This window comes from Falco naumanni, chromosome 5 (genome assembly GCF_017639655.2).
Source record: "Falco naumanni isolate bFalNau1 chromosome 5, bFalNau1.pat, whole genome shotgun sequence".
Classification (NCBI taxonomy): domain Eukaryota; kingdom Metazoa; phylum Chordata; class Aves; order Falconiformes; family Falconidae; genus Falco; species Falco naumanni.
In genome coordinates, this window is record NC_054058.1 from 87,611,228 (window position 1) to 87,636,848 (window position 25,621).

The 25,621-nt window shown below is 39.5% G+C and overlaps 1 protein-coding gene across 9 annotated transcripts in view; it reads left to right on the forward strand.

Annotated features, from left to right (window-relative positions):
* Positions 1-1,896: 1,896 nt before the first annotated feature.
* BRD1 (bromodomain containing 1) overlaps positions 1,897-25,621 on the forward strand; it is a 70,771-nt gene continuing 47,046 nt past the window's right edge. For 2 of the 9 annotated variants that reach the window (XM_040596807.1, XM_040596813.1), the window contains exons 1-2: positions 8,852-9,196; positions 13,433-14,813. In XM_040596807.1, the coding sequence (XP_040452741.1) occupies positions 13,447-14,813 (1,367 nt within the window). In that variant the 5' untranslated portion in view covers positions 8,852-9,196; positions 13,433-13,446. Of the gene's footprint in view, positions 1,994-2,772; positions 3,087-4,616; positions 4,709-8,851; positions 9,197-9,921; positions 10,053-11,922; positions 11,986-13,432; positions 14,814-25,621 lie in introns of those variants that run through there. The other 7 variants (XM_040596808.1, XM_040596815.1, XM_040596814.1 and 4 more) reach the window with 7 other exon arrangements.

The window sequence follows — 25,621 nt, forward strand, 5'->3', positions numbered from 1 at the left end:
CAAACTGCGTTTCTATGAATACAACTACTAAAAATAAAGTTTTGTCTTGGCCAGATCTGCCAGCTAGACTCAGTAGTAGAGGTGTGAGAGGTTAGTTAAGAAGCCTCTATCCCCAGTCTGTTGTCAAGAAATTCAGGAAATTGTGGTGACTCTTCAACATGCAATAATAATAATTATAAATAGAAATAAATCATCTTGTAGAGAACTGTGAAATTGTTACAGTTATGTTTAATTTTATGTGGAGTTACATAGTTACTTACCACGCCACTGAATGCTTGATAGTGTTAGAATATGTGACTCTATTAACTGCTTTTTTCAAACAGCTATGACTTTGAAGAGTTTCCCAATTTGTAGTTGAAAATTTTACAATAAATTAAAAAGGACTGGAAATTAACTTCGTGCTTGTCCACTGCATACTTCTCTTTCTGTATGTACTACTACCTTTTTTTTTTTTTTTAATAGATCTAATTCTGAAAATTTCCTTAAGGGCTAATGAAAGCTGAGATTAATGAAATTTGACCATTTCTTTGAATTACCTTCGAAGTGGCTGGAGAACTGTTCGGTGATTCAGTATATAATCTATAGATACATATCACAGTTTCAGTGAAATAGCTGGAATGCTTTTCTGTTTTAAAAAAATACATTGGAAACTTAAGAAAGTAGATCTTAAAAATTTGAGCAAAGCTGAGGCCAGAAAGTCTTCTCACAAACAACCTAGCAATACGAAGAATGAAACAGAGATGATGATGATTACTGACAGGCATTGGAAAGAGTAACTAGCTGCGATTCCTGGAGAAGGCTCCAGACTGCCGGCTTGTGGTGAATGCAGCAGCACTGGTGCAGCAATAGTCTAAAGATACAGATTCTCTATAAACCATGGAGTCTGAGCTGTACGTTATGTGAGAGAACGTAGTCATTTGGCAAGATAGATACTAGGAAACTGTGCAAGGAGTCTTGATAGAAAGAACCCAAAACTTCATTTATTTAACTTCAGAAGAGTAATTATTTTCCTTCAGTTTTTCCCCATTTATGCCTTTATAAACTTGTTATCTGTTTCAGATATTGTGAATAAACATCTTTATTTACACATGTAACTGAACCTGGCATGAATTAAAAGTGGGCTGATAACTAAATGAATATAAAAAGGTAACTTCTTGCTCCAGTCCCTGGAGCAAACTGCAAGTACCTAGCTCCCCATGTTTTGTAAAATATTGGAAAGCTAAAAGAGCATGCTCCCAAAGAAGCAGGATTCTCTGGAGAATAGGTGTTAGCTTCAGAGAAGAAGGAAATGTCATTGTAGTAACTGTAAGTAACCAGCTCTTTGTCATTCTTAATGCTGGGGTACACACTGAACCCAGAAGGCTCCCAGGGAGGCTATGACAAGAGCCTAAAACCAGTTGGAAACTAGATTAAATACTTCTGTCCCTTCCTACTGTGACAGAACTTAAAATATGCCTTAAATATACTTGTTTCTCTGTCAACAATGTATTATTAGACAACTGTAGCTGTTCAGTTTCTGCAGACAGAGCTTTGTGTTCTATGGTCCCAGAGTCTTCCCAGTCACTGAGCTGTTCATCTTAATCTGTTTTGGAGTTTTTTTTTTTGCTTCTTTCCATCCATTTCTGTCTTGGTGGTAAAGATAACTTTGATACTGCAATGATAAATTGATGTAGTTCTATCATTCTGAATTTCTATACCTTTGGAAACATTAAATGATATAATGGCATATTGATAATACCAGTGTTGGGAGTATTAATCATTTTGCTGCTGTTACCTTGTTGTAGCAGAATTGAACACTTAATGTGTTTATCTCCAAACCTGCTCTGATAAGCTTATTTTCCTTGCTTGATCACTCAAATCTTTGGCCTCACCTCTAGCAACTTCTGTGTCAGTGATGCATTTTCTGTAGGGAATCATGAAGATAAAAACTATATCAAGAAATAATAGTTCTTAAGCCAAGCACAAAGGATTACTGCCTTCTGTATGCACTGAGGTAATATATCTAATAAAAATGATCTCTTTTCCTCCTTGTATAGACTCCAGCCTTTTCCAGGGCCCTATCTAGACAGCTTCGACTTAGTGATAAAAACCTTAAAATAGCAATCAGAAGTACTAGATATGGATGCCCAATTTAGTATCACAATTTTTTAAGAATACTTAACATAGGAGAGTACTTATGTATTTAGCATAAATTCCCCATTAACTCCAGCAGGCACTTGGCTCTGCTCATGAGATCCAAGGTGTCAAGTTGGGTGCTCAGAAAATAAAGAATGAGCAATTACACAGTAGTTGTGAGCAACTCTTAAGCAGCATTCACTGCCAAAACCATGATACCTTTGTGCTTTTATATTAAATACCTCATTTGTTACAAACACAACTGTCTAATTTCTTTATCACCCTGGATTTATAGCCCATCAGAGGTGTACATCAGTGATTTTTGACCTGGAGCTAAGCGTATGATTGCATGTTCACAGGATTTATTCATACTTACCCTTAATGTGGAGTGAGGATGGTGCTGGAGTACATCTTTCTGTAGTGCTGAAATTGAAGTTCCTATTCCGGCATTTTCTTAAGCCTATTGAGATTTTTGACTGCATTACAAAGCCATATTAGATAAACATATGTTAATCAGTTATATATTATTTTTATATATATGAGTTTGGAAGATCTCTTTTGTTAGCCAGCGTCAGGCACTGGCTGAGGTTGTAGACCTGTCTGAGACAAAGCAAAGTTGCGTAGGGCTCATTAATGTTTGTTAAATGATACATACGAGTCATGTTTCTCTGAACAGAGGAAGCTATGAGCCAGGTCTGCTTCTTGTTTCTGTGTTATTTTTCTTTGTGGATGTACTGTATTGAGTCTTGCTTCTGACTTATTTTCTCACTTTGTTTTTCCTCCCCAGAGTTTGCTTCTAGTCCTTCCCCTTGTAAATGAGGAGACGAGGTTTTAATTCTGAATGAGCCCATCTATTTTGAGATTTCTTCTGCAGTAAATGACTAGGGATTCTAACAGCAAAGCTTCCTCCATTGCGTACAGTCTTAATCATCTGCAGACCAGGTTTGTCCTCTGGAATGAATCAGGAAGAGGTAATAAAGTAATTAAGACTGGAATTGTCTGATTGCTGATTGAGTTTTAACTTAATTATGCTAAGGCTGAAGTATTAACTCATTGTAAACATTGGAGATAATTTCTTGGAGATACACATTTGTGAGTGACCTGAGTAGGAAAACAACTTCACTTCATCGTATGTTACCCTTGAAAGTTTTAATACTGACAGCAAGGAATTGAGAATAGAGAAGTCACTTTAAGGGATTTAATAAATAAAATAAACTTTTTACAGTATTAAACTTTATGAAAGCAGAGAGTAACTTTTCTTTGTTTGGATGAAGGCTGTGTAATGGATCTTTCCTAGTATAGAGGAAAGGATCAGGGATTAAGAAAGGGTTATCAGTATAAGTAATAATGTATTTGCAGTAATATTGTTTATATGGGTTACGCTGGCTTAAGCAGTTACCTGAGTTTGTGGTAAACAAAGTGTCTTCTGAAATCCAAATCCAATGGGGTGAACAGCCACAGGGAGAAATTAGAAATAAAAGTACTGAAGCTGATGTTTGATTTGAGAAATATATTGTGTATCAGATATTTCTGTGTTGAGCACTTTGTTTTCCCTTTGCTGTGTCTGCCTTTTACAAAGTTTCAGTTAAAATAAGTACTTTTATTTGTTGCATTAGCTTTCTACAAATTCTGTCTTTATCTGCTACGGAGGTTTCCTCGGCATGTCTTGCAAAAAAAAGTCAAAATCCAATGTAAACTGTTTAGCTCGTGTTTTGTAATTCTTTGCTATGCAAGTATGATATTTTTAGAACTTTTCACATAGCAATTATTGTTTTGCTTTTTGATTCCTACCCATTACCACTGGCATTTTGTCTTTGCCTATAACTTGGCTCAGTTAGTTATGCTGTGTGAATTAACAGACACTCCAATTCTAAACATGCACCTTTTTTTGTCAGCTAAGCTAATGATTGCTAATAACTCGGGATGCTGAAGGGGCACTCCCAACCCTTGGCTTTACTTTCCTGCTGCCTCCCTTGCACTGGCAATTGTTTTCATCTGATCATGCAGTGAGGTAGTTCTGGGAGCTAAACAGAAAACTGGTAACTTGTTTATGAAGGGTTATTCTGACGGCAGTTTGCATTTGCCAGGAATAGCTTCCTAGAAAGACCTTTGCAGGTGGAGTTACTATGGAGAACATAATAAAGGTGCCAAACTATAAATGCTAGGAATTGAATAATTAATACCAAAGAGGTAACGACGGGAGAGAAGGGGAGTACAGTTCCCTTTTTTATGGCTCTGTCTGCTCTTTTGTAAACAACAGAAATACATAAGAGTGCAAAAACCTCTGCTCCAAAGATTTGTGCTTGATAAAATAGTCTCCAGTAGGTAGCAGTTTTGCTATTTAGAAGACCTACAGGTGAGTACACGGGCAAGTTTTGTGCTTTTGCTGCAGCATTTTGTAATTTGAGAATGTTTCTTTTTTGTTTTGTTGAAGTGTAGTTTACATATGCTTTCATGTATGTCCAAATACAAAGATGTTTCTATATTTTTTAACTTTGCAGGGTCTGTAGGGGTGAGATCAAGCCCCACCTTTCAGCACGCAACAGTTACAAGCGCATATGGTAGAGTGTCTCAGAACTGCAAAATCCCAAAGGTACATCATGTTAAAGGACTCGAGCTAGATAGTGGAAGGGTGAGTGAGGCAGGAAGTAGGTTTCCCTGTCAGTTGTGTATCTCAGTGAAATGCTTAAGATACCTTTCTGTCTGCAAGTGACAGTCTACATACCTCTCCTTGCAGTAGGTGACTCCAAGCAGTAGTTTCCACAAACGCTTAAATGGAAATGGGGTAAGGGCAGCTGTACAGCTTGAAGACCACTCTTCATTATCTTCATTATCTATAGATTACATTCTGTAGGACTGCTTAGCACATGCAACTCATAAAGGTATTTCTTAACAAGCACACTATTACACCTTGAGTTGTGGTGGAGCTCTCATGATAAAAGGGTTCTGTCTTAATCAGCGCCATAAACGGCATCAATGCAGCCTCCAGTCTGTCTTAAACCCTGTGTTTCAGTGAAGGCTATTCATTTGGATCAACATGAACTGTTCTGGAGATCTAAAGGGTCGCCTTCTCAATTTTATAGAGAATCACTTCAATTCTGAGGATGAGAAAGGTGGTGCATGCAGGAAGTAAGAGTTAGTATGGCAGTAAGAAGCAAAAACCTTTGATTCCTTAGCAGTTGGTGAACATGCATGAATACCAATATTATTTCATCTTTACTCACCCTTTTGTCATAATACAGCTAACAATGCAGGACCAGAGGGATGTAAAGGAAAATGCAGGCAATTTTTCGTAACCGGAGAACAAGGAAGATATTTAGTAAACATGTAAAAAGAACCAACACTTTTCTTCCATATTTGAAGCAGAAAGGCTGATCCCCATTCTGGAATTGTCATCTAGGACTTTAGACCATATATCCCACTCGGTCTAGTATGAAAAAGAAGTCAGACTTCCTGCCAAAGTATCAATGATAGCTAGGAGATGGATCAGTGATATGTGGAATTGTCCTTAAATATAGCCAGAAGAGGTGGGGGAACACTACACCACCTCACAGACTGAAGATAAACAGTTGTGGTTTTGTTTGTCAGCACACTGCTGTAACGTGTCTTTTGATAGGATGCAGTATCTTTTCCACAGTGCATGCTGTTCTGGCTTCTGTAAGGTTAGAGAAAATTTTTGAGAACAGCCGACCTTGCACAGTCATGTGTGCAAGTACTTTACCAGTGCCATATAGCCCTACTGGTGAGATGAGTGAGATCAAAAAGCATCCCCTTGCAGGATGAGAGGACCATGGTAATGTTGCATCTTATGAGACCGTATTCTGAAGGGAAATATTAATCATGCACAGATGAGTCTGAAGGTGTAAACTGTATAGTGGAGGAAGCCAGACTTGAAAACTTTATAGGGGTAGATGGGCTTGAGGCATCATACAGAGGCACCACGTGACTGAGCAAGGTTAGGCAGATATGTTGTTGTGATAGGAAGAAGACCCCCCTGACAAGTTATAGCAGTCCAAAACTGATCTTGAAATGGAAAGATTCTTGCAGGTTCTAAAGAAAATGTGGAATGGGTGCTGCCTCTTGCTTGTCCTTTCACCAGCCAGCTGTTCAGACCAGGAGAGAAATAGAGTTCCATTCAGGGAAGACCAGCACCACTGCTAACACTGAAGTGCTGCAGCAAGTCTTGAGTTGATCTTTATCGATCTGTAAAACAAAGGTGGTACTGTGTAGGTGATATGCTTCAGCAAGATAGAAATGTGCCTCATGAAGTTTGATTCTGCAAGGACAGAGGAGGATGCCAAGGGAGATGCCAAACGCTTGTTTACACAGTCCTCCTTGATATGTTTCTCTTGAGAATTTGATAACAAGGGCAGGTGAAAGCTGGTAGGCAGAAGATGCTCCTTCAGTGGGAATCTTCCACGCAGGGTCAGTCAGCAGTAGCAACTTGAATACAAATTTGATTCCCCAAAGTAAGGGTCTGAAGATTCTGATCTATAGGGACTGAAGTCCCATGTACATGTTGAGCTACTGCCAAAAAAGGTGGTGAAGGTCCTGTTGCCATCAAACTATGGTTCAGAGGGCTGGTTTTTTGCAAAATTGTACAGTATCCCAGTAGAATTGTTTCCTCCTTTTCCAAAACCTGAAGGAATGGTATTCTGAAGCACCAAGTCTCACTTGTGAGATGGAAAAGGCAAAAGAAACAGACCTTTGAGATTATAGAAGCATGTGCTGAGGACTGGTCAAATGCCCCAGACCATACTATATACATACTGTTGCATTTTAAAATAATATGGGCTAACATGCTAACATTTAACATGGAGGGGCTGAGGATCCTGATCTGGTAACATGTCATAAGATCAGTGAGAAATGATTCAAAAGTGTAATTAACAACTCCTTACACTGAACAATGTGTTGAGCCTGCCCTGATCTCCGTGCCATTGCTCTGGAGTGCTGTATCAAGGAATGACATGCATTCTGTGCCAGAGCCTGGACAGTCCGTAGCGAAAACTCCTCATACCTTCTTACTAAGAATAATTGAGAGGATCTAGAAGCATGAGTTCGAACTACAAAAAGATGGTTACATGATGCAAGTAGCAATAAGGAACACTGAAACATTGCAGGGATATCCAGCTATGGAATGCTGTAGTCCACCTGGCAGAAAAAAGAAACGGGAAAAGTGCCAGAGTTGTGCATCAGATGCACCAGAGTATGGACACAGTCATGCTCGCTATGAAAAACTTGTCTCCAGTTTTAAAGCATTTATATAGCTGCAGGGCAGATACATAGGGATTATCACTTAAAAGAGAAAATGACATGTTTTCTATCATAAATGAGATTTTATTATTACTAGCTTCTTGATGACATTTGTAATTTCTAGTCATTTTTATACTTTACACACTAACATGTATGATTTAGTATGCTTCTCCCTCTTTAATTCTGTGACAGGCTAAATTCCAGTGCAACAACATTAGCTCACATCAGCACATTGTAAGACTTCTGAGGCTGGTGGTAGGATCACTAAAGCAATATAACTGGAGAATAATTCCTCACAGGCAAGTACACAAATGACCAGATGGCCTCTCCAGTTTATGCAATCTTTCATTTTTTTTTAATTTTTATATTGGAAATGGAAGTTGCTCGGCCTATGTGATTATAAACATGTGTTTCTACCCTGACTGCACCGCAGATATGTTAGCTGTTCTAATAAGCTTCTGGAGATCAGCATGCTGGATGGTCCCTGATGGGGGAAAAGGAGTGAGAAAGTACTTTGCCTGTTCTACAGGATTTCCTTAGGGAAGTTACTTCAGCATTCCAGACCTTCATTTGCTTTCTTTAAGTAGTGACCTGTGCATCTATTTCTGATTTCCTAGTTTTTAATTTATTGTAGGACCAACTGCTGCTTAAGGAGACGTAGCGCTGGAGAAGACTTAAGTGTGGGTTTAGGTCACTTCGGAGGAAGCTTTGCTTGGTGGATGGCTGTTGCAGATGGGCGAAGAGAGTCACACTTACCCGTGACTGTTTGCTTTTTACTACACGCGGGACTGGCTGGGTATGATCGGCAAAGGCAAGTGTTTGTCTCTGGGTGGGCTAGCAAAAAGTTAGTTTTTAAGCGTGTGGGTGCAGCTGCCTGTAAAATTTACTGCAGTAAAATCCTCCAGAACTGGAATATGGCTGTCTAAAAATAATACGTAACAAAGGGTGTCCTTCGCCGGGAGATCCAGGAATAACTTGCTTTTGCTTGGGCCGAACGTGAGGCTGTCCACAGCTGATTTGCAAGCAGCCGCCTGACCGGGGACCGCGCAGGAGCTAACTTGCGAGCACGTTTTCAGCGTAGGGCTCTCGGGCTCGGGCTGCCCCCGGAGACACAATAAACGCCGCTCGCTAGTAGTTGGGAGCGCTGGTTTTGTAACAGGCCGCGGCCCGCCCCCGCTCCGTCCGCCCTGCGCCGGGGCGTCTGAACGCTCTCGCCGGGGGCGCGGCGGCGCGGCCCGGCCGGCCCTGGGCGGGAGCGCGGCGGGCTCGGCCGGGCCTTCCCGCCCTGTGCTTTCCCCCCCCCCTCCCCCGCGGCGCGGCCCCGTCGGCCGGAGCGCCCCGTGCCGGCCGGTGCCGGGCCGGGCAGCCCCTCGTGGCCCTCCGCCACCCGGGGGCGGGGGGTAGCGGCGGCGCTTAGGCCCCGCCCCGCAGCGGCGGGGCTGGGCGGTGCCTGGCGCCCTCACGTCCCTTCCCTCCCTCTCCTCCCCCCCCGTCGGCGCAGCGCTGTGGTGAAGCCGCATTGTTTGTGCCGAGGGGGGAGGGGAGCTTCTCAGCCCCGGGAGCTGAGCGCCGAGCCCGCAGCCGGACGGCGACCTGCGCCGCGCCTCACGAATGCGCCGCGCCCGGCTGCAGCAGCAGCCCCGCACCCAGCGCCGGGTCGCCGCCGCGGGCAGCGCGGCCCTCGCAGCGCCCGCTCGCCCGCCCGCGGCTGCCGGACGCGGGGCCAGGCGGCAGCACCGGCGGGACCTCCGCCATTAAACCGGCCGCAGCGTCGGCCGCAGAGGCGGAGCGGGAGGTCTGTCAGCCGCGCTTCGGCGGCTCCCACAGCGTGAGTGCAGCCGGGCGGGCGGCGGGGGCTGGCGGGTGGGGGCTGCGGGGCCGGGAGCCGGCGGGTCCCGTCGCGGCGAGGCGGAGACCGACGGGTGTGGGGGGGGGGGGGGGGGGGGGGAGGGCAGGGCGGGCTGGGCACGGCGGCGGGGAGAGGCGGCCGGGGGCGAGGCGGGCGGGCGGGGAGGCTGCGCGGGGGGGAGCCGAGCGCGGCGGTCTGGGGGAGGGCGCCGCTCGAGCTGTTTTGTCAGCCGCCATATTTGTGGGCCGAGTATTTTCGCGGAGGGGAGGGAGGTGACTGTTGGGAAGGGCTGGAGCTGATGGGCCTGGGCAGGAACCATCCTCCCGGGGGCCGGGAGGGGGGAATGTCGGGGTCGGGCAGGAACCATCGGCGCGGAGGGGTGTGTGCACGCTGGCGGCTCCCTGGGCGTGGGCAGGAAGTGCTCGCGCAGGACCGGCGAGGGCGGGCCCGTGGGCGTGGGCAGGCCGCGCGCAGGGGGCGGCCGCGCCGGTAGCCGGGCCGGGGGCGCGGGAGGGGGCGGCCCCAGGGATCCCGCCCCGGGGGATCCCGCCTCGCCGGCCCTGGCCCGGCAGGCTGGGCCGCGTGAGCCCCGGCCCCTGGCATTCCCCTGAGGGGACTGGTGCTGCTCCACAGCTGACGCCGTGGGTGGCGGCCGCCCCGTGCTGGGTGTAGGCAGCGCTTGCTCACCTTCCCTCATTGTCTAGGGGCGAAGAGCATTCCTGTGCCTTTCTCTTTTTAATGGTCTGCATGGAAGTGTCCATTGAGAATGGAATTCCCTCTTTCCATTGAGCGGGGCGTCTAGGGGCCAAAGGCAATTTGTTTGAAGAGGAGGAAGGTAACTAGGACGGAGGCTGTGAAAGGAATTTTTACCATACTTTTCTTGTTGGCTTTAGCTGTCCTGCACGTTGATAACAAGTATATCTTTCCTCATGCCGCGTATTCCACACAAACAGCTGTCTTCCTGTGCTTTCGTTGTGGTGAGGGAAAGCGTCTGCTGGTGACTTTCTTCCCAAGCAGCTGATGCAGTTCCGAGAGAGGAAAGCTGTGGATAACTTTCCTGTTTTATCTCCTGCAGTCTTCGAGTTGTTGTAAAAGACAGAAAAGTGCTAACAGAAGTGCATGAAGTAATACCATTTTGCTGTTAGTGTGATATCTTTGTTAATATTGAATGGCAGCTCTCTTAGTTTACTCTTTTTCAAACTTAAATCCGTGGTCTTTGTTCCTATTAATCTACAGGACACTGGCGGGTGGGGTGGGAGAGAAAAAAGATACCTGATAATTAACTCGGAAAAGCAAACCAATTGCCAGTCGTGAATTTGCTATGCAGAAATCTGGTCTTTATCTGGAATGCTTATGGGACATTTGCAAACAGAATTTGGAGAAACAAAACAAAACACTCCTTTGTCTTATGGAGCGTTTAAGTTATTCGTGCTAAGTTTCTATGAAATTCGGCCAGAGTACTACCAGTTCCACTTCAGTGTTTGTTGCGTTGAACTTGTAGGGTTATCTATTCTGTGTTCAACTGTGATTGTGATTTCCTTCCTGATTTAGCTTTATTCACAGTTGAGTATTAAAGGGAAGATGCTTGGGTGTTAGCTCAGTCGTTTTTTATCATTCTGGTTCGTACAGCTTATTTGACTTTTGTCATAGTTGTCCTAACTCTTAAAGCAAGAACACTTGTGCTTTTGAATATTTTTCTTCCTGTTCTGCTTGCGGCCATGCTTAAGAAATCTCGGGAACAGAGGGGGATGGAGAGCTTGGAAACCTAACGTTAATGCATTATTTTTTTGTGATACTGGGTTGAGTTAGATAGTGAAGTCTGGACAAGTTGCACTTTTTTTTTTTTTTTAATCTCTGAAGGCTACATCTCATCCCTCCCCCAGTATTTTCAAAACAGTCACTATCCTTATGAACCACTATGAGTAGATAAACAACGAGCTAAGTTGCAGGAAGGGTCATTTAAAAAGAGAAATACAGACTTTTACATCTAGACAGAATTAAAATGCAGTTATATGAGGTAAACATAATTAAATAATTTCTTTTTCTTGATTGGTGACTAAATTAAAGACAGATACTAAAAAATGCTCCTAAAATGAAACCATTCTGATCTGTAGTAGATTGCTGTACATTGACACATCAGTGTATTTTAGCTGAAGAATCCCTCCTTCCTTGTTCACAATAATAAACAGAAATTGCGGCCATTGTTTTATCTTTGCCTCTGAATTATAACATCCATTGTGAAGCTGGGAACTAACTTTTAATTCCAGTTGAATTATCAGTATGCTTTTGTTTATTGGACCTTCTGTAGCAGTATTAGTGGTTTAAACTTCTCTGCAGTTAAGAAAACCGTATGTTTTAATGCTGTGTTGTTTTACAGAATTAAAATACAAAGGTTTTTTCCAAGCTTGTTTGACGAGATGGAGCCTTTTTTATTCGTGTGTTTATATAGAGCAGGTCAGAGTTCTGTCATGATTAAGCACTGACTGTTGTCTCTTTTTGTGCTTGTGCTGTAAAAGCAAGTAGTAAAGGTTAAGGATTATTTGTGTAAAAGTCAGATCTGTAAGCAATGCAATTCTTGCATGAATAATAACATCAGCTTAGGCTGGGAAAACAAGGTCAGTTTGTGAGAGCAGATAGATCAGACCCTCTCAAAAACTAGTTTTAATGCTAGCTGACTAAGTCATTTAGTCTTCCTGTAAAAACAGGTCCTTCTGAAACCAGGACAACTTTGAAGGTTCACCTTTGTGGCATCTAGACTTAAACAAAAGGTAGGCTACATGGAGTAGTTTATGTAATTCTTTCAGGTCTTGCTGTTTTTTTCCTAAAACAGATAAACTAGTCATTAACAGCAGTTATGTTTTGATCTCTGCTTCTCTGCTGTTTGGCAATACATGCTAACAGTAGTTGCACAACACTGACTTGAAGTGCAGAATTGAAATGGTAAGGACCTAATAATACTTCAAGCCAGTGATTAAAGATCAAGAGTTTTCTGTAGCTGAGGTTGAGTTTTGCTATTTGTTAATGATTTATTAGGAAGAAGGGGGGACAGAACTTTTAAACTTGACCTTACCAGTTTTATAATAATTCAAACCCTCACAGGGGAAAAAAGAACAAAACAACCCCAAACAAAAAACCAACATGAAAATGTCAAAAGCATAAGTATGGAAGCTTTTAATTAGAAATTTTATAATTAAAGTGCATACTTGTCCTACTAATGGTTCTTGATGGTTGGGGGAGGGGGGAAGCTACCTTTTGTATGGTTTGTGGAATGATTTTTTTGCAGTAGGTGATGAACTTGAAAATTACATTAAGGAACTTGGGATTGCATTTAAAGACAGGGAGATTTTTACCTACCCCAGTTGCTCTGGGAACAACTCTAGAAGAATATTGAGGGAGAAGGGTGTGTGTGTACATGCACCCATACATGCAGGGAGCATGTTTTTGCTGTAAGTCAAATCTGCTTTACAGGTGGAAAAACTAGTTGCAGTCCATACTGCGCCATATTGGGCACTGCAGGTTCAGTTGTGTTCTTGTTACTTTGTAAAGAATATTAGGCTCTCTAAGAATTGAGAAAAGTAAAACAGCAAAAGAGCTGTCAAAAGTACATACTTGCCAAATTTGGAAGCATGCGTGTTTTTCTAGCTTTTAAGTATAGCTATAGTAATTGGATTGTTAACCTGACTATTTCAGATTGCAATGGAAAAAACTGCAGGGAAAACTGTTTTTCTTTCACAATTTTGTTCTTTTGGGGGGAGGTCTGGAGAAAGTAATCTAGCTGTTGGAAAAAAAATATTGAAACTGCAGACACCCTTAAGGTATTAGGAAATACTGTATTGAAGGTTTTATTACAATGTAACAAGTGTGATATTTTGTTTCTTTTTCTGTGGCACTTAAGAAATCATTTTTTCCTCATGCAGAGGTCTTACAGATAGCTCTTCCGTAGGATTTTTGTATCAAGGATTTTGTATAGCTGTATTTACTTAGAGAAGCTGTTATTTAGGAGATCTATTTATCATTAGGTTAAATTTGTGCAAAACTCTGTGAGCAGTCCTGTTGAGTAAGGGTGACAGGCTTTTATTTATTTATTTATTTTTAAGTTGAGTAGGTATGTTGAGGGCTATAGAGCTGAAGGTTGGGGGGTTTTTTGCTATAATAAAGCTAATACTTTAATATGAAGGTTTTGAGTTGTAATACTAACTGTTGCTCTAATTTTAGGTAAACATTACCAAATGAGGAGAAAAGGAAGATGTCATCGAGTATCGGCAGCAAGGCATTCTTCTTCCCCGTGCAGTATTAAGCACTCCCCCACACGAGAAACCTTGACATACGCTCAAGCTCAAAGAATGGTTGAAATAGAAATTGAAGGTCGCCTGCATAGGATCAGTATCTTTGATCCTTTAGAGATCATTTTAGAAGATGATCTTACAGCCCAGGAAATGAGTGAATGCAACAGCAATAAAGAAAATAGTGAAAGACCACCGGTTTGTCTAAGAAGCAAGCGGCATAAAAATAACAAAGTGAAAAAGAAAAATGAAGCTCTTCCGAGCTCGCACGGTATACCTGCTACAACAACTCCTCTTCCAGAACCAAAAGTACGGATTGTTGAATACAGTCCTCCTTCGGCTCCTCGGAGACCTCCAGTTTATTACAAATTCATTGAGAAATCAGCAGAAGAACTTGATAATGAAGTTGAGTATGACATGGATGAAGAGGATTATGCATGGTTAGAAATAATAAATGAGAAGCGGAAAAGTGATGGAGTGTCAGTTGTTTCACAAAATATGTTTGAATTCCTTATGGATAGGTTTGAAAAAGAGTCTTATTGTGAGAATCAAAAACAGGGTGATCATCAGTCTTTAATTGATGAAGATGCGGTGTGTTGTATATGCATGGATGGTGAATGTCAGAACAGCAATGTAATCCTGTTTTGTGACATGTGTAACTTAGCAGTACATCAGGAATGCTATGGGGTGCCATATATACCTGAGGGCCAGTGGCTCTGCAGACACTGTCTGCAGTCCCGTTCTCGGCCTGTAGACTGTGTGCTGTGCCCAAACAAGGGAGGTGCCTTTAAAAAGACTGATGATGATCGTTGGGGACACGTGGTGTGTGCTTTGTGGATTCCAGAAGTTGGATTTGCCAATACAGTTTTTATTGAGCCAATTGATGGTGTCAGGAACATTCCCCCAGCCAGATGGAAGTTAACATGCTACCTCTGTAAACAGAAGGGTGTTGGTGCCTGCATCCAGTGCCACAAAGCAAACTGCTATACTGCATTCCATGTGACGTGTGCTCAAAAGGCCGGTCTATATATGAAAATGGAACCTGTGAAAGAACTAACTGGCAGTGGGACAACATTCTCTGTAAAAAAGACTGCCTATTGCGATGTACATACTCCACCAGGTTGCACACGGAGACCTCTAAATATTTATGGAGAAGCTGAAATAAAAAACGGTGTTTGTAGAAAGGAGGGATCAGTCAGAACTGCTAGGTCTACATCAAAAGTCAGAAAAAAGACAAAAAAAGCCAAGAAAACGGTGGTTGAACCCTGTACAGTTATGCCAACAGTATCTGCTCCTTATATCCCCCCCCAGAGGTAAGCAAACCATCCAAGTGAGAGAAACCTCTACTTATCTGTTTAATTTAAAACCAATGCTTTTAGATCCCAACTTGAAGTTTTTGTGCATTTCTTACATGTTTTACTTAAAGGCCATACTTGGAAGATTAATGTAAATTATGTACATTACACTTTTGTGAAATTGCATTGAAAATGCAGTAACTTCCCCAGAGAAGTCAGTAAGTGGTCAAGTGGTCTGTCTTGTCCTCAGAAACCTTTTATTTTTTTCTTTCTCTTGTGAGACCAAATCATGTTTTGTGTTCAGTTGTTGTCATTTGCTGTACTTTTGAGAATTAACTGCTGAATTCAGAATAGCATATGTAGTTGACCTTCATATTCAAAAACCAGCCAAGCTCAAGGTTAACTGTATTCCTAATTTGGGGAATCTGAACTTCTTTTCCTAATTTTAAGAGCCCCAAAATGAAAACTACATTTGCATATATAAGATTTGAAAGTTGTTCCTATACCCTAAATTAAGTATAAACTTGTACTGTAACATCTATATAAGTAATAACCCCCCCCCCCCCCCAACCCCCAGGAAATATTTTCTTTGTGGGACAGAGTAACTTTTCAGGAAGTTCTTCCTAAATTTGCCTTTTGCAAATGCAGTAGTATTTATCAAGGCTTGGCTGAATTTGGTACTTTGCAGACTTGTTTTAGAAAAGTTACAAGTAAGTGCTGATAGTTAATAATAAGTGGTTAATGTGTTCTTAATCATGAAACCTGAAATGAGTGTGCCCTCCTGTTCAGTGATGCTATCAAATATCTGTCCTGTAACTGTAGTAAAATGTTTGTTTGAACAGAAATTAGTTAAGGTTTGTGACAGAGTTTTAATCCTAATCTTGCCTTTGCTTACAAATTTATACTTTGTAAGAAGTTCTGTTTATGCTGATTTTTATATTAGTCTTCTGTGGTTCTGGCAGGAGCTTTTGTTATGAGAATCCTGATATATAAAGCATGAACACCAGAACTGTAATTGCTCTTCATGTTTAATTCTATATTTTTGTATTTTAACAGGGGTGATCGGGAGGGGGGCTGGCAGATGGTCACAGATCTGGTGAAATTAGTGAAGTGACAGATCAGAAAGCAGGGTTGTTTCAAGTGTTGTTTTCATAAGTAATAACAGAATTGGAGCAAAATTATTTTTTATTATTTTTATTTCAGGAGTTAACTAAAGTTCATGCTGAGTTTTTTAACTTAGCTATATCTTAATTTAAAAGAAAAGTAGCATCTCTTCTCATATTTCTTTCAGTTAATCTGAGTTATGTATTTTAAAAGTTGAAATTGTTTCTGTGATTTGAGCAATGATAGAAAGCTCTGTGGGCAGAAGGATACAGTTTTGGCTTTACTGAATGTTTGAGACATACTGGGTGGAGAAATGCATGAGTGGACTAGTGTCAAAAAATGAATTTGTCTGTATGGGATATTTGTTTTGTTCCTAATGTTTTCAACATCAATATGTTTACCTCTTGAATTAAACTTGCTGATTTAAGAACAGTAGTTAAAGTTTCTTAAAACAAGCACCATTTCCACGTTCAGGTTCATTGTTCGTACTGTGATAGGACTCTGAATGCTCAGACAGGGAGGGCTCTTAAAATAATACAAATAAACCATGCTTTTTTAAAAGCAGACTCCAAGGTCTTAGGTATTAGACTGTTCAGGCTGATTATATTAATCTAAATAAAAGAGATGTTGAGAGTTTGCAGTCCTTTCCTGTAATAACGTTTGTTAATGTAAGTAGCTACCTATTGACTGACTTTGACAAACAGCCTTTAGCTGCACTGTATTGTTTACAAACATCAAATTGATGGCACTGTTCTTTGTTATGATTTGCTTGGTGAAATGGTGTATTTAATTCAGTGATTAACTGCAGAAAATCTTAAGTTGACAGTAAGCAATTAATACTGTTACTTAAACAGGTACTGTTGGGGGGGTTCATATAAAAGAGTTTGGCTTTGTCTTAGGGCAGTCCTGATTGGTGGTGTAGTGTATTTTTGGGTTTTTTAAGACAAAGTAAGAAAGAACATGAACTAAGTGAGTTGAGGATTAGAATGTATAGCCTCTGGCAATTCTCCCCATCTTTAACTGTCATAAAAGCCAGACCCTAAAAGGATATTATCATCAGATTTTTGTTTATTTGTTTTTAGTACTGTCATTAGATGCCAGGAACAGAAATAAAGAGGTTGTGGTTTGTTTGGGTTTTTTTGTTTGTTTGTTTTTTTTAATAAGGACTACATTTCTTTCCAAGACTGCAGAGAGAGATTAAGTTTTATTTCTTTTATGCTTAGTTTCATGTTACTGGACACAAGTCTAGTTCCTATATTTTATGTCAGAAGTGTGAAAAATAGGCACAATTCAAAACTCTTAAACTTTGTAAATTGCTTGTCTTTAGTTGAGGGAGACTGTTGCTTAAGTACTGTTTGACTCTGTAATGTGAATGTCCTTAGGCCTAGAAAACTCGATACCTGAATTAAAAGCAAAATAGAAATGGGCATATTAAAAGGCAAAGTGAATATGCTTCAGATCCAAATCTCAGTTGTCTTAATTTTCTTTGGCTGTTCTTTTTTTTTTTTATTCCCCCCCACCTCCTTAGAAAAACCCCTCTGTGTTATATACATACTCGTAAACTAATAGAATTATGTGGATCATTTCTCAGCAGTCTTCATTTAAATGGTCCCTATTCTCTGATCTGTTTTTTAATGTGCTTTTTTTAACTTGGAGCTGAAACATGATTTGCCTTTCCAGAGATCTTGAGGAAGAGCAATTAAGCTATTTATGCTTACTGTTTAAACAGTACTGCTTTTTTACTAAATTATTTGAAATGAATGTGTTTTTAGCTCCTTGACATATAGCTGGTTCTTCAGAGTTGGTAGCTGGAGAAGTATAGAAATATGAAGATTATAATGAAGAGGAAAATACTTGGCAGATTTAGTCCCTGAGCGCACCTGCTGAAGCTTGAGGAAAACCGTCCTGCCATTTAAGTTTAGTTTAAGGTGGAAGAATTGCATGCTGTTTCCTTACCTGGATAGTGAGTGTATATGAAAGACTGGGCATTTTAATAACACCGTTTGTAATAATTCTGTTTTCTGAAATACCTATCGTAATGTTCAGGGTATGTTAAAAAGACTGGTGTAAAACAACATTCTTCGTATTGTCTACACAACTTCTGTACCTCATGAATTTCTGAATCAGCTTATCTATAGGTCAGGTTTCTATGCTACTGCCTTAAATGATTTTGAGAGCTGTACACTTTTCAGTTGCCACAATGTCTTACACAGATGTCATACTCTAACCTTTTTGCTGTTAAATTACGTGGAAAATGTCATTCTGTAGGTCTTTTGTAATTAATTATATGGCCTCTCAGGCTGTCATCTGTGAACTGCTCATTTAAGAGTGTAGGATCAGAAGCTGCTAACCATTAATAAGAGATGAATGCTTGCTTCCCCTGTCCTTTGGTTTTGGTTTTTCTGGTTTTGTGTTTTTTTAATGCTGGGCATCTATCTGTCCAGTTGCCTAGGTATTTTAGGAAGTCTGTACCTAAGTATCCACTTCCAAAGTTGCAGTAGATCATGTCAGAGCCTTAAGGTGACTATGGTTTCCAGTGCTCTCAGTGTTGACTTCTTAGTAACTTGCTTTAGCACTTGTAATAATAATGGGACCACCAGGGAACCTCCTATGACATGCGATTTGCATCAAGCCTTTTGGCTACAGAAGTGTGTTACCTCTTTACTGGGAAATACCGTTCATTTTTTCTTGAAATACAGAACTGCTGAAAATTATTGCTTACATGGATGGTACTGCTTGCATTGGACAGGGCTTTTTTGTTCTTTGTTTTGAAAAGGCAGAAATGAGCTTAGTCTAAAGTCACATGTTTCTGAGAAGTGTCAGAGCAGCTGTGTTATGTGCAGGGGTGAGTGGAGAAGACACTTTGAAACTGTACCTCTGTATGGGAGGGACAGGCAGAACTGGCACCTGTTGCAAATGGTTCTCAGAAAAGTGGCTTCCAGCTGCCACCAACTAGTTTGTCTGAAGACAGTGGCAAATTTGTTCTTGCGGTGTTCATACTCTTTGAATTTTGCCTGGGAGATATTTTTTTTTTCTTAATTTTTACAGGTACAGAATTTCCCAGTTAAGAAATCCTAACTTGTAGGGCTGACTTGACAATCTAAATCTAGTTTCTTGCCTATGTTAATTATCTTGTACAGCCTCTTGTGCTCCATGTCTTGGGGATTTTTTTATATTCCCCCTGCTGCCTTATTCAGTGAGTAGGATGGGTACGCAGAGAAGAGTTGGAGTGTTAGCTGTGAAAATTACCTGGTTTCTCTTATTTTTGAGTGCTTGATCCTTTAGTATAACATAGTTTTGGTGTAGTCTTTTAATCTTATATGTTGAAAGAGGCATTTAGAATTTGTTTACTTGATGAAAAGCAAAGCCAGTATCAATATTCATGGTCTCTGAAAATGTTGTGAAACTAGGATATTGTGGCTGTATACTTTGGGGAAACTGAATGTGATGTAAAATACTTAATCTTCAATAATTTTAAAGTTACACTGAGGTACAGTGTAATCTGCTGTATTAAAATACCATTCATGCAAGTATTACTCTAAGTGAAAACAGAGATTTTAAAGTAAATATTTGCTTTCATTTTTAGTTTCTACATGGTATATTTGTAGTGTCTGAAATTAAGAAAGCATTTGAAATGCAATACTTGTACAGAGAGCAAAAGATAAGCAAAAAAGCTCCACTTTCATAACAAGGTGGAATGAGGTGTTACACTTGTTTTCCATGTCATATGCATCAGTTGTGTTGTGTCATATTACTGGAAGAGAATTAAAATATCCTTATAAAAGTAGGTAAGTAGTGGGCAGATAACTGAGCAAAAATTGCTGAGACTCTTAAAAAATATTTTCAGCTGTCTTTAGAAATCAACATTTATGTACTGTGCATTAACTGATTTTTCTATGTTGACCTCTGCTTTTATTAGAAAGCATGTTACAACGGGTAATAAAACTGGATCTGTTACTGTATGTCTCGAGGCCAAACCAATACTTCCTTTTGTTTTAGAATTTATCCAGATGAACTATCCTGAACTTTCTTACCAGATAATTAAATGTAGCCTTGTTATTTCAACACAGGAATCTTGATTGTCTCTAAAATGAAGTATGGATCAAAAAAATAAATGAACACAAAGTGATGAAACAGCATAAACAGAAAGGAACATTTACAAGGCCTTTGAGACACTGTTAGCCTGCATTCGTAGATGATGCTTCTTAATCATATATGTGGGTTGTGGGTTTCTTCTGGGGATTTTTTAAAATATTTTTTGGGGTACTGGGATTTTTTTTATTGCTTTCAGAAAGCTTTTAAGTGGGGGAAAAGAACAAGAAATGCCACTTAAAATTCAGCATTAAAAAAGCCATTGAAAAGTACTACTAGAGGCTGGCTGCGTTGTGAAAAAAATTTAAAGCTGAATAAATCCAGGCTAATGTCTGTTAGCTGTTTGTCCTTGAATATACATGTATGTATACTTTCACAAAGTCATGCGGAAATACTTTAATTGCAGGAGACTATGATGCTGGTATGCCTTGTGGCTGTACCTAATAATTAAATGATGGAATCACCTAGGTAAAGTGGGAGGAGATACTAGCCGTCATCATCCACTGATGTTTCTTGTAAGATTGTTTCTCTTAGAAACCTTTCTGATACATGTGGAAACTACTGCTGATGTCATCCTGACCTCTGTGTTTAAATAAGAAAACAATTTTCACCTGAATCAAGAAGAAAGCTATTATGGTGTTCACTAACTTTGCTGCAGTGGTATTTAGGAAAAAGAAAAAAAAAAAAAAAAGGTAGCTTTAGAACTTTATTTTCAAGCTAGTTCATCTTGACTCTGGTTGGCTTGTTAAATGGGAATTAATGTGTGTGAGGAAGTGTGACTTTATTTAATAGTTGTAAAAGTGGATCTTGATTTTTTTGAGGAAAAATAATTGGGAAAAGACTTCTGTATCTGGTCTTAAAAGCCACATGTTGATTGATGTCCAAGGGGTCATTCCCCCAGCTAAAAATCCAGAGGATAGAATTGCTGTCTCGTATTCACATATGCCCTTTTCACAAAGTGTATATAGGAATATGCGGAACATAGAATATTTTTTTTCTTTTCTCTTTGTTTTTTTTGCATGTACAGGGCTAAGAAGCTTGAAACAGAAATTCATGTTAGATATGTCTGTAAAAGGTGCATCGTTAGTATTCTGTGTGTCCTCTAAGGATTTCAGTCCACAATTAATTATATATGTGATAATGCAGTTATGAAGAACAAAATTAATGTGTTTTTATTTTTTGATACTTCTGAATTTCCCCAGTTATGTGAACTTTCATGAAGAGGTTTTTTTTTGGTGGCAATTAGAGGGCATTGCCTTTTGTAAGTGCTATACAAAAACATGATTTGCAGAATGTGTTGTCTGAAGAAATATCTCCTGGTAGTTTTCCATTCAATGGACAAGTTAGAGTGCACAAAGATTAGCAGATAAATACCGATATTTCTTTTTATCATGGATTTTTGATTTATACTTGTATCTTCTGCTTTTGAAGCCTTTTGAAGGCTTTTGATGAATCCTTTTGAGATTAGATTTCAAAATCATGTGTAGTATGGTTAAAAATACTATAAAAAAAGTACAGAATAATATTTTGAGTAATTGTAAGGAAAAGTCATGACTCAGTATTACGTGTAGGAAGTGGCAGAAGTAAATCTATACATGTGATTTTTGTGAGAAGGCTAAAGAGGTTTTCCAATGTGACAGGGTGGGGTTGGTTGGTTTTTTTTTGTTGGTTTTTTTTTTTTCTTTTTTCTTTTTTATCCTTATCTAGAGGTTTGGAAGATCACAAACTTTGTTTCTATTCTAACAATTAAGTAACTTGTTATAGCTAATGGAGAATTGACTGAAATAACACAGAATTTTCTTAACTCTTAAATACAATGTTCTACTTTCCTGTCCAAGAAAAATTTTACAAGCTGCTTGCTCAAGTAGAAAAATAGATGGCTGGTTTCATAGTCGTCTGAAGCAAGAAAAAGTGCTCCCTACATGTTCAGTCAAAATCAAATACTACTTAAATACCAGTAAGTGCAGAATAAAGAATAGGAACCTGAAGAGACTTTCAGGCTTAGGAAGATGTGTCAGTAGATAAAATATATCCTGTTGGACTATTAGCGTAGCAGAGAAAGGCAAAATCAGTAGCTAGAATTTTAAAATACACAGACAAAAAGGAAAAAATGTGAAGGTGATTCAAAACTGTTAGACTTATGAGGGAAGTGATCTGGGAACCGGAGGTTTCTGTTTCTTGAAATCTTCAATACAAAATCTGGAAAGTAGTTATAATTAGAAAAGCATGTATTTGTCACATGGGGACTCTGCAGACTTGTGTTCTATAGAAGTTTAAATGAAATCATTGTCGCCCTTTCCGGGATTTGATATGCACCCTGTTGGATACCCAGCGGACTTCTGCTAGTTACAAAAGAAACCTTGTCCTTTTTCCAAAGGAAATAAAGACATGCAAATGGACTCCCATTTTTACTTACTCATCTACCTGTGTTGTCTTGAAAGCTGATCAAAAGGTTTTCTTGCTTTTGGGTTTTTTCTAGTGAGGAAGCAGTATAATAAGTTGATATTTTTTTATTTTTTTTTTTATTGAGGGTATTACAAATGCAGACACAGCAACAAAGCTGTCTCCACTGTGGGTGTTTTTGTTTTTTTTTTTTTTGTTTTTGGTATATGGAAAGGCATTGTACAAACAATGATAAGCATCTGCTGCCAAAGGTTCTCTGGGAAGGGTAGGGTTTCATCTGTCCAAGCAGGCTTTCTTATCATTGAAAGCTGGAATTTTTTTGATACGGAACTAGGAGGAATAGCTGGCAAGACCCCAGAATTAATTCCAGTTCCCAAAATAGACACTTCCATAGCTTTTTATTCTGTTTGTTCTGTTAGTTCTTTTCCAGTTAGTGTAACTGGAATTAGCATAGTCGTTTGTAGGTAATTTTTTATTTCTTTTCTGCTTCCTATGAGTCTCAGTATGTTCTGTGGAACTCTACTGAGCAAGGCTTGAAAATTCAGATGTTCTTGAAAGTCTGTTTACTTTTTAGCATTTGTTCAATTTAGATTTTTTTTTTTTTAGTTCTGACAGGTTTTAGAAACATATCTGCAATCTTTGTGTGGGAAAATAAGCGTATTTTATTTACTCAGTAAAGTGGAACTTAATGTGATCGTGTATGGGTATTACCATAGTTCAAGAGAAGCTGGTATTTTAGTGATACTAAATAAAACATAGTCTCTTAGGTTTTTGTGTGTACCTTTAATATAGCTATGTTAGATAAAGGAGGATGCAAAATAAAACTGATGAAACTGGAGGCTCAGGGGTAGTATAGTAATTAAAATACTAGGTTTAGTTCAAGTTTGAAAATTGATTTGTTTTAGTGGGTATTTGATCTTACTTGATCTTACAGATTTTCATATTAAGTTCCTTCTGCAAATACTGGCAAAAGCACGTACTTGCTTAAGGAAATTTTCTCTCCAGTTTGTTTTGAAAACTTGAGAATGGAGATTTGCTATAGAAGTCTGAATATAATATAGAAATGATATATGACACTAAAAACCCTGTATGATTTGCGGAGCGGTTAGTGATGATTAATAGAAAAGTTGCTGAATGTCATTTACTTTCTAAGGTTAAGCTGCCACATAGTCACCAAAAATACTGTTTTCACTTTTTCGTGTAACCAGTTGCTGTAGTTGCCACAGTGACACATAACAAACTGGGAGAGGAAGGCAGTCATGAGTAGGAAGAAGGAAGCTGTGAGGTTACAAATATGAGAGGATCATATCTCTTATGTTGACAAAAAATACTTTATGCATTTATAAAAAATGAGGAAATACAGGACTGAGTAACACTTAGCTTTCTCTGAATGCTTTGACCAGTGCATTAGGAGTATCACTCTTTACAGGGTGGATTATCCATCAAATGTCTCTGTGTGAATAGAGGGTTAATGTCATGCAGCATATAAATTACAATTTCTCACCAAAGCTGTTAATTTTCATTTTAATTTAAATTTGAGTTTGCTTACTCTTTCAAAACAAACCAATTTCTTCTTCTCATCCTTGTGTTGCTTTTGTAAATGCAACATATTTTTGATGCCATAATTTATGCTTCAGCCTGAATTATGGTTTCAGAAGGATCTGTGGTTTTTTTCTACTCTTCATTAATGTTTTTTTCCCAACAGAGATGTAATTTTTTTAAAAAAATGTACAATATGCAGCAAACTCCTTTAAGACCACTAATAATTTAAAAATTCTAGTTTGACGGTTTAATTTCAACATTTAGAAATTTAGTTCAAGCTCAGGTAGCTTGTCCAAGACTGGTGCGTACCTGTATGCCTTATTTCATGCTTTTGTGGTCAGCTTTGCTGTGGCTGGACGTATCTTTGTGGTGAGAACCTGTTTCCTAGAATGGTAGTGCTGCCACGGGTAGGAGCTTCTGTATCAATACCCAGTCTGTGCTACTCCTAGCGTTCTACAGCAGTGGACAAATTGTGTCTTATTTTCTCAAAACAGTTGTATTGTCTGTCAAAGTGTTTTGGACAGTAAAAGTCTGCTGGGAGTATCTGACAAAGCAAAAAGGTGATCAAGAAATTGCTATAGTTAGTGGGTTCTTAGGGTCTAGCAGTGGATATACATGTTATATCAGTAAGATCATAGTGTAGAGGCTCTGTAGATAAGTGCCTTGTGAAGAGCTTCTGACCTTTGTATTTTGAGAAACTAAGGGGTGATTGGTGGTGTATTGCCACTACTGAAATCCGGTGTCTAACTGAAGTATGAACAGCCAGTATTTGTTTGGTTTTATTGGGAGGGAAGGCAGAAAGGAGTAGATTCTTACCCCCTGTTAAGTAGTTTCTTCACTCCAAATTATCTTCTGTTTATTTGTATTTTGAAAGTTGGAGGAGAATATCTTCTGTGAAGATCTTTACTAAGCTTATTCTAGCACTTTACCATTGTAATTATCTATGAATAGAATGGTTTGTTATGTGAATGGGCAAATGTACTTAAAGCTGTAATTAAAGATGTTTGCCTAGTCTTGCCACATCTGATGGGCGTGAAGCCAAGGCACCTTTCTTCATGTTAAGTTATGATTTTCTGATCTTTCCAAGTAGGTATATATTTTGCTAAGGTTTTTTGACTTGGTTCAGTAGGTATTGCTGTTTCCAAGAGATGTGAAAGTAATTATTTCATTTTGATTGCATTCTATAATTAATTGTAACTCTGTTGTGTTTGAAGTTTAATATGGTCACATTAAGGTGTGTTCTGCATAGAGTAAGTCTTTGTGGAGCTTGCCTCTGCCCTTCAGTGAAAGACTTAAAAGACAGTCCTAAGCCCATCTTCAGGCTTTCTCACCTTTAAGTTAAGCTAATTTTTTTTCAAGAATGCCTAACTGGCTTAGTTATTAATCGAAAAAAATATGTCACTGAAGAACTGAAGGACACAGTGGGACTGTATTTTAAAGAAAACCTGTGTTTGCTCTGTCTTTACGACTCAAAGCTCTGTAGCTACAGTTAGTGTAGCACTGAGTAGACCTATATTGCACGTTACCTTCTATGCAGTCCCAGAAAAAACAACCAGGGATAGATGACCTTTGGTGAACTCAGGGTAGACTCACTTATGTCAGTGAAAATCATCATTGACATCTCCCAGCTGTTCTTAAAATTAACGTTTTGCCCAAGGTTTACTTACACCTTTAAATTTTAATTA